The 12,436-nt window shown below is 41.0% G+C and overlaps 2 protein-coding genes across 10 annotated transcripts in view; one reads left to right on the forward strand and one right to left on the reverse strand.

Annotated features, from left to right (window-relative positions):
- The window catches only part of ltap1 (lipid transport auxiliary protein 1), a 4,259-nt gene extending 1,698 nt beyond the window's left edge, over positions 1-2,561 (reverse strand). The window contains exons 1-7 of one of the 3 annotated variants that reach the window (XM_077721239.1): positions 2,249-2,561; positions 1,175-1,276; positions 993-1,089; positions 825-878; positions 347-513; positions 121-179; positions 1-32 (exon numbers count right to left, since the gene is read on the reverse strand). The exon at positions 1-32 is cut by the window's left edge and continues 1,698 nt beyond it. In XM_077721239.1, coding sequence (XP_077577365.1) covers positions 1-32; positions 121-179; positions 347-513; positions 825-878; positions 993-1,089; positions 1,175-1,276; positions 2,249-2,311 — 574 coding nt within the window. In that variant the 5' untranslated portion in view covers positions 2,312-2,561. Of the gene's footprint in view, positions 33-120; positions 180-346; positions 514-824; positions 879-992; positions 1,090-1,174; positions 1,277-1,665; positions 2,055-2,248 lie in introns of those variants that run through there. The other 2 variants (XM_077721240.1, XM_077721241.1) reach the window with 2 other exon arrangements.
- Positions 1,959-12,292, forward strand: LOC144199530 (uncharacterized). Of its 7 annotated transcripts, none has more exons than XM_077721229.1 (9): positions 1,988-2,010; positions 4,901-5,019; positions 5,248-5,323; positions 5,729-8,430; positions 8,503-8,698; positions 8,864-8,956; positions 10,725-10,965; positions 11,672-11,782; positions 11,857-12,292. In XM_077721229.1, exons 4-9 carry the CDS (start codon positions 5,999-6,001, stop codon positions 12,012-12,014), a joined length of 3,231 nt encoding a protein of 1,076 aa, XP_077577355.1. In that variant the 5' UTR covers positions 1,988-2,010; positions 4,901-5,019; positions 5,248-5,323; positions 5,729-5,998; the 3' UTR covers positions 12,015-12,292. The 7 variants fall into 7 exon arrangements, with proteins under 7 accessions (XP_077577358.1, XP_077577355.1, XP_077577354.1 ...); XM_077721228.1 differs by lacking the exon at positions 1,988-2,010 and adding an exon at positions 2,053-2,208; XM_077721230.1 differs by lacking the exon at positions 1,988-2,010 and adding an exon at positions 2,854-2,968.
- The last annotated feature ends 144 nt before the right edge of the window (positions 12,293-12,436 follow it).

Genomic DNA, 12,436 nt, shown 5'->3' on the forward strand with positions numbered 1-12,436 from the left:
TATTACTACCACTTCTGCTTTGGCTCTTGATGCTAAAAAAAAACCACCAGAGGGAGAAAGAGATCAGCCGAGATCGTAATTAAAATTCCATTCCGATATTTTGCATGGATGTTTACTCACACAGAAGCCAGTTCAGTTAGAGCCTCCCGGTATTGACAGAGTTCAGTTTCGCCAAAAGCCTGCAGACACATTTCACATGGTGTGTCAAATTTAACGATAGCACACCTTTGTTAAATTTTCACCAGCCATGTGTGGCTTCTCTAGCCCTTGTTTTGAGATTTGTTCAATTGTCTCATGCGTGTATCCTGTTTCAGACAGATAAGGGGACAAAGACAAAAAGACACACCTCAGCTCCATGGCGTGCTTTGTTATAGCCGTCCAGCACCGTGTCTACCAGACCTTTCTGGCTTTCCCTGAAGAGGCATTGGGAATTTTTCAGCTGTAGGAGCCATGTTCGAAATCGCTTCCCTGTCACGGCGCTAGAAGATCCGCCCAGATGGCAAAAAGGGAAGTCTTCACCCATGCAAATGAAACATATTTTTGTTATGAGTCGAACCATTGTGCGAAATTTCTGATCAATGGCATCTTGAAGGAAAATTAGGAAGAACAAAGTGCACTCCATTGCTTTCTAAAGAATCAAACTTAAGAGTTGGGTAGCATGAAGCGAGTTTTAAGATTGTCAACACTTTGGACAAATTAATTTGTTTTTAATTCATGAGATATGAGAAATTTGACATACGAGCTCAGTCCTGGAACGCTTTAAGCTCATATCTCAAGGTACCACTGTATTTACAGGGCTTAACTGATGTAGTCATGAAGCTGACCTGTGTCTCGAATGGCATCCAGTGCTCTCATTCTGTACTGGTAGTCACAGCGCCCTACAAAACACACACACTAGTGCAAAAACTGGACTTCGACTGCAAATAAATTAAAATTTATGCCATTTTTTAATCCTGCGGTGTAAATCCCGTCATTGCAAACGATGAACAAACCTGACTTTAGACGCTCATCCTGCGGAGACAGCAGTCGAGGCTCAAAGTGGATTTTCTGGACTTGACATAATTTGGCTTCGATTTCTTGCCGGAGCTCCTTCGAAAGAAACACAACACATTTAACAGCTGCAGTGGCAAGCCAGTCATCTCAGTGCTAAGTCCTTAAAAAAGAGTTTTGTTGCCTTTGGGGCATTGTGGCCGATGGGAACGTGGGGTCCTCGTCGTGACTTCATGGCTAGTCGCATAATTTGTCTTTTCACGAAGATAAATAGCAGGACAAATACCTAAGAGAAAACACACACACACACACACACACACACACACATGATTTACCCTTTACAGTTCATTTATTTCAATCATTGGTTGCAGTGACGGTGCTAATCCTCCAATCCCTTTTGATTGAGAGAGGCTGTCAAAATGAATTAGACTTGTAGCGCAGTCAAAGGCATGTGGTGTATTCACAGTCATCCCTCCCAATTTAAATGAATTGGACATCTGTTGTTGAAAATGGCAGGCAATTAATCAAATATGAAACCCTAAAAACAACTTTAAGGTTTCATCCAATATGTATGTATTAATGAAAACACCCTAGTGATTGATTAAAAAATAATAATACAACAACAATTTAAACTTGGCATTCATGTTTTTGGGATGTGGGAGGAAACCGTAGTACCTAGCGAAAGCCCATGCAAGCCTGGGGAGAACATGCAATCCCCACACAGCGAGGACCAATCTGGGCTTGAACCCTCAACCACAGAACTGTGAGGCTGACATGGTAACCACTCACTCACCGGGGCTGTTATACATATTAAACCAAATAATCAGCTCTGAGACCATAAAAGAATGAATCAAAGTCATTCTGCTTGGATCTTTGTGTGCGCATTACTGGAAAAAATACCAAATTTCACACTGATTAATCCAGGAATAAAAAGGAGTATCAATAGAATTTAAAGACCATGATGCATCAGGAGATAAAATACAAATTACTCCAAGGAACACGTGACCAACACCATGCCAGGTAATAAAGCGTGATCTTTAACAAGTGCGAATAAGCTTTTACGTTGACAACGCGTCATTGTTTTTCTTGGAAAATAAAAAATATATATATATTTTTTTTTAAAGAAGCAAAACCACATTTTGTTTTGGTCCATTACACTGATTGATATTAGCATATGTGCAGACGGTTGGAAAACATTCATGACTCAGCTGTTATCAAGTAAGTGTTGCTCAGTAAAGTTGTCATGATCCCAACTTACCAGACTTCCAAATGCCATCACAAGCACGACGTTAACGCTCGAAAGAGGAGAGTCACTTCGCATTTTGGATACACTTTCACTTCTCCTAAATGGACACAAGTGAAAACAAAAACAGCTGGAAGAGTCTTCTAAAAGATCGCCTCTTGGACATGAAACACGAAGCTTCCCTGCAATTAACTACACATTAAAATGTGCTTAAAAAAATAAGTTAACGATTCAAACTGATATCCTTGCTTGGGAAAGTTATATTTCGTCGTCGTTTGTCAACTTCCGGGTTGGTCACGTGACAGAGGCGTCGTACTGATTACTCCACAATGACCCGATCATTTGGAAAGTAACTTTGTAACTTCACACGCGGATAAAATAATACGATTTCAAAACCCTAAAGCAGTATAAATCACACCCATGTCACCGAGTTGTATTTTTAGTATTGGTTAACCCAGTTCCACCTGTCAGCCATTTTTCTCCAAAACAATGATGCTTTTCTTCCATTGTGTGTTCGTTCATAACACACCAATGAATGACTTTGAAGCTTCTATGAATGTGGGCAGCATTTGCATCTGTCATACTAAGACACTGACCGCTATTCTTGTGTTGGGAACAAGGGTGGGCGACAGTGTTGGACTCCAAAAGACAGGATGATTTGTCTGTGACAGCCTACAAACCTTGATGCATGGATTTCAGGGTTATGGGACATGGGAATCGAGGGTTCAATCCCAGGTGAGTCCTCACTGTGTGGAGATTGTGTGTTCTCCTTGGCTTGCATGGGTTTTCTCTGGGTTTCTACGGGTTTCCTCTCACATTTTTTAGCTGGGATAGACTCTGTTACCCCTTGGAACCCTTGTGAGGATCAGCGGGTCAGAAAACTAATGAACAAATGTTGACATTGTGATCAATGTTGGCTGAAATTTGACACTCCTCACACTCAAGTGTGAAATGGTGACATGTTAACAAGTGTTACAACCCAAGCAAAATCAACACTATGACGACCAGTCAAACAAAATTCTCAACTCATCTCATCTCATTTTCTGAACCACTTTATCCTCATTAGGGTCGCGGGGGTGCTGGAGCCAGAGATGGGTGGCCAGCCGATCGCAGGGCACGAGAAGACGGACCTATGGGCAATTTAGAGTGTCCCATCAGCCTACCATGCATGTTTTTGGAATGTGGGAGGAAACCCGAGTACCTGGATGAAACCCACAGAGGCCAAAGGAGAACATGCAAATTCCACACAGGTGAAAGTGACCTGGATTTGAGCCCAGGACCCCAGAGCTGTGAGGCCGACGTGCGAACCACTCGCATCACCTGGCCACCACCCAAACAAACAAACTTGTACTTGCTTTCAAAATTCACAAATTACAGATAAGCGTTTGTTAGAAAGAATCAAGTAAAAATGTAGGAGTAGTATTCACATTGACTTTTGAGATAACAGTGCCTGAGTGTTTATTTTTATGCCAAACTTACTTTTTGTCCTACATTTGAAAAATCCTAATTAGCCATTACTGTAGCAGGGATTCCATTTATGTTTTCCATTAAGATATAAACAAAACAAACAAAACTAAAACAAACTAACACATTTTTGTTAGTCCATACAATTACTAAACACCCATATGTGACACTCTTTAAAATTTAAAATTTTGATTGAGATTTAATGTCGTGTGTTTTACTGAAGTCGCACAATGACTATCGCAGACGCCACAAGAAATTTAAATGACACATTTCCGAGGCAGAGTTTAGAAATGTTTACCGGTTTTCTGGATTGCAGCCTCAGTCTAATATATAACATCCCCCAAATGGGGTCAAAATTATTGATTTTTTTTTACTAAGAAAAAGAACATTCTTAATTCTTTGTCATGTATACATACGCCTTACAAAAAAAGTTTTTTTTCCCTTTCCAATTGTCCACAACCTGATTTTGATCATTTCCTCTTTAAGTTCACATTACACAATGCTTAAGCAGACATACAAGCTTGAGCCAACTCTTGTTTTTTTTTTTTTTGCATGTCAACCGAGAGGGGAACTTTTACAGGCATTTGTCCCTCTATTGTGCTTTCTATTCCCGATTAAAGAACCCATGTCATTATGTATCCAGACACCTGCTCAGCCCTTAAAATTCGACTCAGGTTAGCCTGATTGGGCTGAAATCGAAGAAGTCCTAAATCACGGTGAGATTAGTGCAATCATTTGAGTTGAAGTTTATTTCCCATGATGTCATTCCTATATGGCCATGTGTGGTTTAAAGCAAGTGGCTGTTTAAATTGTTATAGTACATTAAACTTAAACAAGGAATGTTGCCATCTCAGATGAGGAAAAGGGTGAAAAAACAACAATGAAACGGGGAGGAGAGAGAGAGGGATAGAGAGAGAGAGAGAAAGAGAGAGAGGGAAGAGGATAGACCAGTGTGGCCGGTTTGCGTCACTGTACACATCCCATCGTGCAAACGCTAACAGACACACATAGAGCGAAAGAGATGACGGTGACGAGCTGATCTCATTACCAGTTTATTATGAGGCTTTGTCAGACTTACAGTAGTTCAGCCGTGACTAAGGTAAGGCGCATGTGTTAGTTACTTCTAGGAAAGATCATTTGAATGAGGACCTGTCTGTGTTGTATCCCAATTGTTCATTTGAGGTTTTTCCATTTCTGCGACAGGCGCCCTGAGCTTGAATTATTGTGAGCCACGTTGCCCAGGTGACCCCGATGGGAGGCTCGAGATCAGGCAAAACAGGTGTTTGTGTAAGATGATACTCGCCTGCATTAGACAGTTCCAGGTGGGAGACATATCCAAATACTATACTATACCCCTAATGATAGCTGTCTTTTAAATACACATATGTAATCGTTTCAGAAAGTGTTAGTACGCACGCTGTCTTTGTTGCTCACAATAAAAGCTAATGTCACTGGTTTCCTCAACCATCCATATGTTGTGCATGTTGAGCGGTATGAAATAAATATGCACATCACTGTATTTTATCTGATCCTTTTCTCTTGCTGTCAAGGTTTGATAAAGTTGCATAGGAATGATACATGCTGCACACAGACTGACATTGTTGTCCCTCACTGGATTGTAGCAGAGTGAGTTTTTCCAGTTTATTGTATACAGGTTTAGCTGACAGTTTCAGTATGAGTGTGTTGCTAGTGTAAACAGCTGTTAAGAGATGAGTGAGTATATTGTACTTCTTTTCATGAATGGACTCATTGAAGTGTTGTTTTTGTTTCTTGGGTGCTTGATTTGAAAGCTAATTTCAGGCCATGATTTAATCGAGCTGTCTACAGTACATGTTCCTTGTCTCCTTTTCTCTCTCTCTCTCTCTCTCTCTGCACACACAGTCTGTTCTATGCTTAGATGTGTTCTATAGCCTCAGACACTCTGTGATTTGAGTTTGACCACTGTAAGAAGCCACTGCCACCACATATCACAACATTCCAGTTCCATTTGCTCTGAAAATGGAGATTCATTCTTTATTTTATGCTTGACAGGCATTGGGAACCATTGGAACCCTCCTGGAAAACTGGACAGAAAGACATCAAAATGATTACAACCACAGAGCCAACCATTACTAGCATTTATACAAAGGAAAAATCTCATTTACAGCAGTTTGCTTGAATATAATATCAGTCGGTGAAACACAATGAACCGATGCTGTTTTTCTGCCGGAATCATTTGAAAAAATCCAGTCTGGTCATCATCTCTCTTTTTAGAGATTTGACTTTTGACAGGTGGTCATTAACTTTGTTTATACACTGACAATGGATGTGTCCTTAATCCACACTCCACTGACTGAAGATACCAATCAGAGGACTTTGGAGCGCTTCGCTGTCACAACTACCAACTATCCTACCAGAAACCTCACTCGCAGACCAGGTGTCAGGAAGGATAAAGCTTTGTCCCGAGAGGTGGTGACCATAGCTGAGAAAATCCAAGATGAAGAGAAACAAGCTCCATACGCTTCAATTCGATTCAATGAATCAAGCAAGCGGGCCAGATCGATCGATAGCAAAGATCTTCAGGGAGGATCCGCGTATGAATGTCAAACATGGGCAGCGAGTGTCAAAAATTGGAATGAAAACAAAGAAATATCAGGAAGCGCAATATATTCCAGTCTGACTCACAATGACAGAATAGACAAGAAAACCACAGAACTTGGCATCAACAGAATGCGTAACTACAGCCCTGCATCTGTGAGTTTGACTGGGACAGACTGGAGGCGCAGTTTGCCAACTAGAAGCAGGAGCGTAGACAGGAGGTCAGGAGCAAGCAGTCCCGAACGTGATTCAAGGCGATCCAATGTAGCTGCAATATTACCTGAAGAAAACAAAAGTAGAGTAAGGGATACCGAAGGCTTGAGAGAAAGGTCCATGTCTTCATTCAGGGCGTACAACTCACTAGGTATTTCCCCATGCAGCATCAGTCCCAAAAATTCTTTGGGCCAGAGTTTGGAAACGGTCTATGGAAGTAAATCCTACCCTTTAAGGCTGAAGTCGGACCCAGAGCCCATCGGCGACTCCAGGGAGACATCTTCTTTTGGAACGAAAAGAGGTCATAGTATATTGGAACGTATCGAAAAGCTCTATGGCCCATCCAATCCTGAGGACGTCAGTAGATATAGGGATTTCTCATCTCTAGACAGACGATACTTGCGAGGAAAGGGTGATACAACAGTTCACCGTCGTTCAAGCTTTTACGGTTTGCCAAGCTCATGTGGGGGGGACACAAGAGGAACCGACCCCAGGCGTGGCTCTCTTGGTGATGGAAGCTACCAAAGTACAGTTTGCAGAAATGGATCACTTGTAGACACCAAGACAGAAAGCTCCAATACTTCACACTGTTCTAGAACAAGGGCCAGATTACCAGAAGGAGAATGGGATGAATGGATTTATGGGGGGTATTCCAACCAAGGTGTAGTCAGAGGGGGCATAGGGGCCATTGAGACAATGTCTCTGGACCGTGCAAGGAGCAGGAACACTAGGGCTAGTCAGTTGAGGTCAGCCAGGGTTGCCCACCCTAACACTCTATCAGGGAAGACTTCTGAGGCTACCAGGAAACCTGGGACCCAGGGGGAAAGAACAATGTCAAAAAGGGGAAATGTGACAGAAGATGTGGAATTCAAGCGTTGTGAAGAAGTGTTTGAGCCAAACCTGAACAACGGAGGGATTTCTGCAGGGTGGAAAACACACTCAGAGACTCACTCCCCTTTAATCAGTGTAAGGAATAAAATCAATCAATTTGAGGCCCTGACGCAGAAATCCCAGCGTTTTAGTGAGAACATGATGCCACGACGGGCCTTTTCCGTGCCCACAAGACTCAATACAGCCCATGATTGCTTTAAAGATGAGGTGGAAAAAGCAGGTAGAACTACAGGCGAAAAGTGTTTGGGTCTCATAGAGTTCAAGGAGACTGGTAGAAAAGCACATGAGAAAGCGTGTCGACAGAAGTCTCAGTCACAAAGGTCTTTTTCGGCGGATGAGATTGGACAAAGGTTCGGAGAAGCTGATTTGGCAAGGAGGGAAAGGGCAAACGTGGATGGCATTTATAAATACACAGAGGACTTTAGTATCTATTCCAAGTTTAAGAGTGCAGTCAAATCACCCCTCAAAGATAATGCTCTACGTCATGAAAACTTGTACATAGATGAACCAGACTCTTTTGAAATTTCAAGTCATCAGTACCAAAAAAACAACAATTCTGAGTCACCTATGTCGCTTTTCTCTAGTGACTCTGAAGCCCACCCGTATGCCGAGCTATCTGGTGCAAAGAAAGCCAAACCTTCCGTGATTATATTAGCAATTAGCGATGATGACAAGACTCCAACAAACACTCCAATCCAATCACCCCTTAGTTCCCCGATGTCACCGCCGGACAGTTCTTCTCCCCTCGCACCGACTGAAAAAAGACAAACAGTCATTGCTCCCAAGCCAGACCTTTCAACTCTCACGACCACTCCTCACAGCAAGCTCTTTCCGGATATAATAGACGGGGAGTCAAAAGGCAAGAAACATACATTGGACCTAGATGCTTGGGTAGCTGGCTTTAAGGCCTGGAAGCCAGATGATGCTCTCGAGGATGATGATGACGACAGTACACAGAAGGATGACGATTCTTACGATTCAGACTCTGCAGAGTCCTCAGTGACCGTCACCAGCAATATGAGTCTGTCAGATCGTAGGAGTTTCTCTCTCAGGTAAGCACAGTTAAAATAAGAATGTGATCAATTGTCATTGTTTTCCTTCCTTAAGTACTGCTTCCCCCGCAGCCTGGCAGAATTATGTTACTTCACTGGAGCTGAGTCCGAGTCAGAAAATGACAGCGACGAGAGTCCAGTGACGGGGAGGAGGTCGGCTTCACTGAGCTCCGAAGTGTCTGCTCTGTCATACGTTTCTGTGTTGCCCAGTGAAGAGCTTGACAAGCTACTGGAAGATGTCAGGAGTCTGGGAGATAGCAATCTTCAAGTACGTTTGCTTAGAATAGAAACATTTCAATTTAAGTACAAAGTCTCTCACTATAGCTCCAAAGCACGGAGTTTAGGAAGATAGTTTTTATCAATCAAGATTACTTAACTGATCTCAAGCCTTTATGAAATCAAGATGGCTTACCTATTGTTTTTATAAATGCAGGAAGATGTGCATGTGGTTGTTCTTCACAAGGAGGTGGCTGCTGGCCTAGGCTTCAGTATAGCAGGAGGTGTCGACCAGAACAAACCAGTCGTGGTGAGTAAAACAATGTTTTACAATTTCTTCCCAGGTGTTTTTCGACCTTCTAATGGAGAGTTTGCATGTTCTCCCCAGGCTTGCGTGGGTTTTCTTTGCAATACTTTGATTTCCTCCCACATTACAAAAACATGCATGGTAGGCTGGTTAAAAACAATAAATTGTCCCTAGGTATGACTAGGGTGTGGATGTTTGTATGCGTCCTTATTACCTGTGATTGAGGGTGTCCATATGTAGCTGGGATAGGCCCCACCACCCCCATCGACCCTTGTGAGGATACAGAAAATGAATGAATGAGCCTTTCAGGGGCAGTGGACACTAGCACCCATTCACTGCTAGCTCAGGTCACAGAGTATTTGTTGGGATAGTTAGCAAAAGAGGGAAATTTATGATAAAAAGCCTATTGACAGCAATAGACGTCCAACCAATTTTGGCCCATGCAAGGGCATTGAAGTGATTTTTATATTTATCTTATACTTGCTTCCAGCCCTTCCGCATTAAATTACATTGTATACTTACTACTGTTAATGGCAGCCATAAAGTTAATCTATGTTTCAAGATACTTTATTCATTTCCTGTTTCGCTTATCTTTACAAGAGTAATGTGGGTGCTGGAGCCTATCCCAGCCCACTTTAAGGCAGTAAGGTTGTAAGTATTGGTTGCCAGCCAATTGCCGTGCACATGAAAAACAACCATTGATGCTCAACTCATTACTATGGGCAATTTAGAGTGTCCAGCATAGCTGCAGTGTTCTCGTTACCTCTGCGTCCTGCGTCTGATACGCACAGCTTTTCTTCCAGACGCACAATTTCAAGTAATGTGCTTTTTTCGGACGCAAAGAAATTTTTATCAAAAAAAAAAACCAAAACACATATATCCGATAGCAAACCAATTTATTCCACATAATCTTTGCGAAATAATTCTCGCGTGAACGAGACTAGCAGACACTAGCAGACGAAGGAGAGAAAGCGATAGCAAGAGTTTCGTAATAGTGTAAGAAAGATAAAAAATGTTTCAGAAAAAGCAAAACAGTCTGGATAGTTATTTCGCAGTTAAAAAATACAACTAGTAAGAAAAGAACTGCAGAAGATTCGATCGATGATCATGAAGCAAAACGGGGGAAGCAAGGAAAAATACGCACATTTCAAAAGACTTTTGGCTGCAAAGAGAGGAGGATCTACGAGCTGAAAGACTAGTACAATGATAAATAAACCCTAACCCTAAACCATATAATAAATAAATTAAATCTGAATGTTTATATATCGTTGCTTATGTTTTATTTGCATCCGTAGTATGTTGGGACTCGTGACAAGTTTCCTGGGACGCACAGTTTTCAGACAAGCGAATCCCTGGGACTCGCAGTGTGCCAATTGTAAAATTATCACTGTAGCTGTAGCATGATTTTAGGATGAGGGAGGAAACCAGAGTGCCCAGAGAAAACCCACGCAGGCACAGGGAGAACATAAAAGTTCTACATAGGAAAGCTGGAACCCAGCAATGAATGAACCCTTGATCTAATAATAATAATAATTGGACATGGGCTTTGTCATCATCATCAACAACAAAATCCTAATTGTCATCATACCCAGAAACTGCGATTGACGAAATTGGTAAAGAACTGTGAGGAGGATGTTCCACTTGCTGATTAAAAAAAATAAACTAAAAATATTTCCAAGAGCAAAATACACTTGGACCACACAAAAGAAAAAAAACATTCAAGCCTGTTTTCTAGTGATTGCTTGAATTTATTTCCTAATGTTCTTTTCAGGTTCACAAGGTGTTTCCCACTGGTGTGGCAGCACAAGAAGGCTCCATCAGAGAAGGAAACCAGGTCCTATCCATTAACGGCACTGCCCTTGGGGGTCACACTCACTGGGAGGCTCTGAGGGTCCTGAGGCGGGCCAAGACTCGAGAGATGGGGGTGGTGGTGTTGAGGAGAGGTGACACCATCTGTAATGGGAAAGAGAGCAAGACCAATGAATCAACTCCAAGTTGGACTACAGAGACTGGTTCTACTCATTAATACAGTTACAGTGGTTATATATATATATATATATATATATATATATATATATATATATATATATATATATATATATATATATATATATATATATATATATATATATATATATATATATATATATATATATATATATATATATATATATATATATATATATATATATATATATATATATATATATATATATATATATATATATATATATATATATATATATATATATATATATATATATATATATATATATATGTCTTTACACCCTTGATATTTACAATCTTCACCTACTAATTAAAAAAACAAACAACATTTCAAAGTATAATGTTAAAGTAAACAACATTACATTACATTACATTTTGAAGAGTAAGATTTTAAATTTTACGAACACGTGTTGGCAAATGTTTTATGGTCCAGGTGAAGTAAGGTTACAGTTTTTGGCAAAGATTCCAAATCGCATGTTTGGCACTAACACAACACTTAAAGTGTGGCTAAAACATTATAATGTGAGGATTCTTTTTCTTCAGCTGAAACTTCACAATTACAATCAAAGTTCCTTTAATGATTTATATCGGCCTCATTTTTAGAAGGACAAGGAATCTACAAACAAGGGTGTGTAGACTTTATATGAAATGTATGTCTTGTGATTTCAAGTGAGAAAGATCGTTGTTTATTCAGCTGTTTCCTTTCGTCAGGTCAATGTATACGTGTGCATCTGGAGAAGAAAAGCCGAGATCTGGGCTTCAGCCTGGAAGGTGGAGTCGGTTTGGGTGACAAACCACTCACCGTACAGAAAATATTCCAAGGTATGCACACTAAAGTCTCTGATTTACAAATTCTTTATTAAAGTTATTTTTCCTCTGCACATTTGCCCGTGCAGGGGGTCCAGTGGACAAGATTAGTCCTGGTGATCAGGTGATGGAAATTGAAGGCTTGAGCATGGTAGGGATGAGGCGTCTGGAGGCCTGGAGTTTAATCCGAAGACTTCCATCCGGTCCAGTAGATGTGGTAATACGACGGCCCCGGAAAAACCTCTGAACCATGAGACTTCAACACTTCCAAATTTGATATGGATTCTTGTGGAATACCACCCCTTAGAGCTCAACTAACACAACAGTTATCCTCAGGTTTTCTAGCAATGCCTAAAATCAGACCATTGTTTGAAATATGCCGAATTTTGTTGTTTAACACATGCTTCTACCTCAAGGCCACATGGCACGTGTATATGACCGACCGACATTGTAACATGCTGAGAACAAATCCCAACAGCATGTTCAGTTTCTATTGCCTTTTAATAAAGCCAGAATCACATGGAATCATGTATTTCTATTTTCTGCAGATGGCAGCAGAGTACCATATTTTTAGCAGCAGTAGTAGTCGTGGTAGTGGTAGTAGTAGTTGTAGTTGTAGTAATAGTGGTAGTAGCAGCAGCAGTAGTAGTAGTAGTTGTAGTAATAGTG

This window comes from Stigmatopora nigra, chromosome 7, assembly GCF_051989575.1.
Source record: "Stigmatopora nigra isolate UIUO_SnigA chromosome 7, RoL_Snig_1.1, whole genome shotgun sequence".
In the NCBI taxonomy this organism is placed as follows: domain Eukaryota; kingdom Metazoa; phylum Chordata; class Actinopteri; order Syngnathiformes; family Syngnathidae; genus Stigmatopora; species Stigmatopora nigra.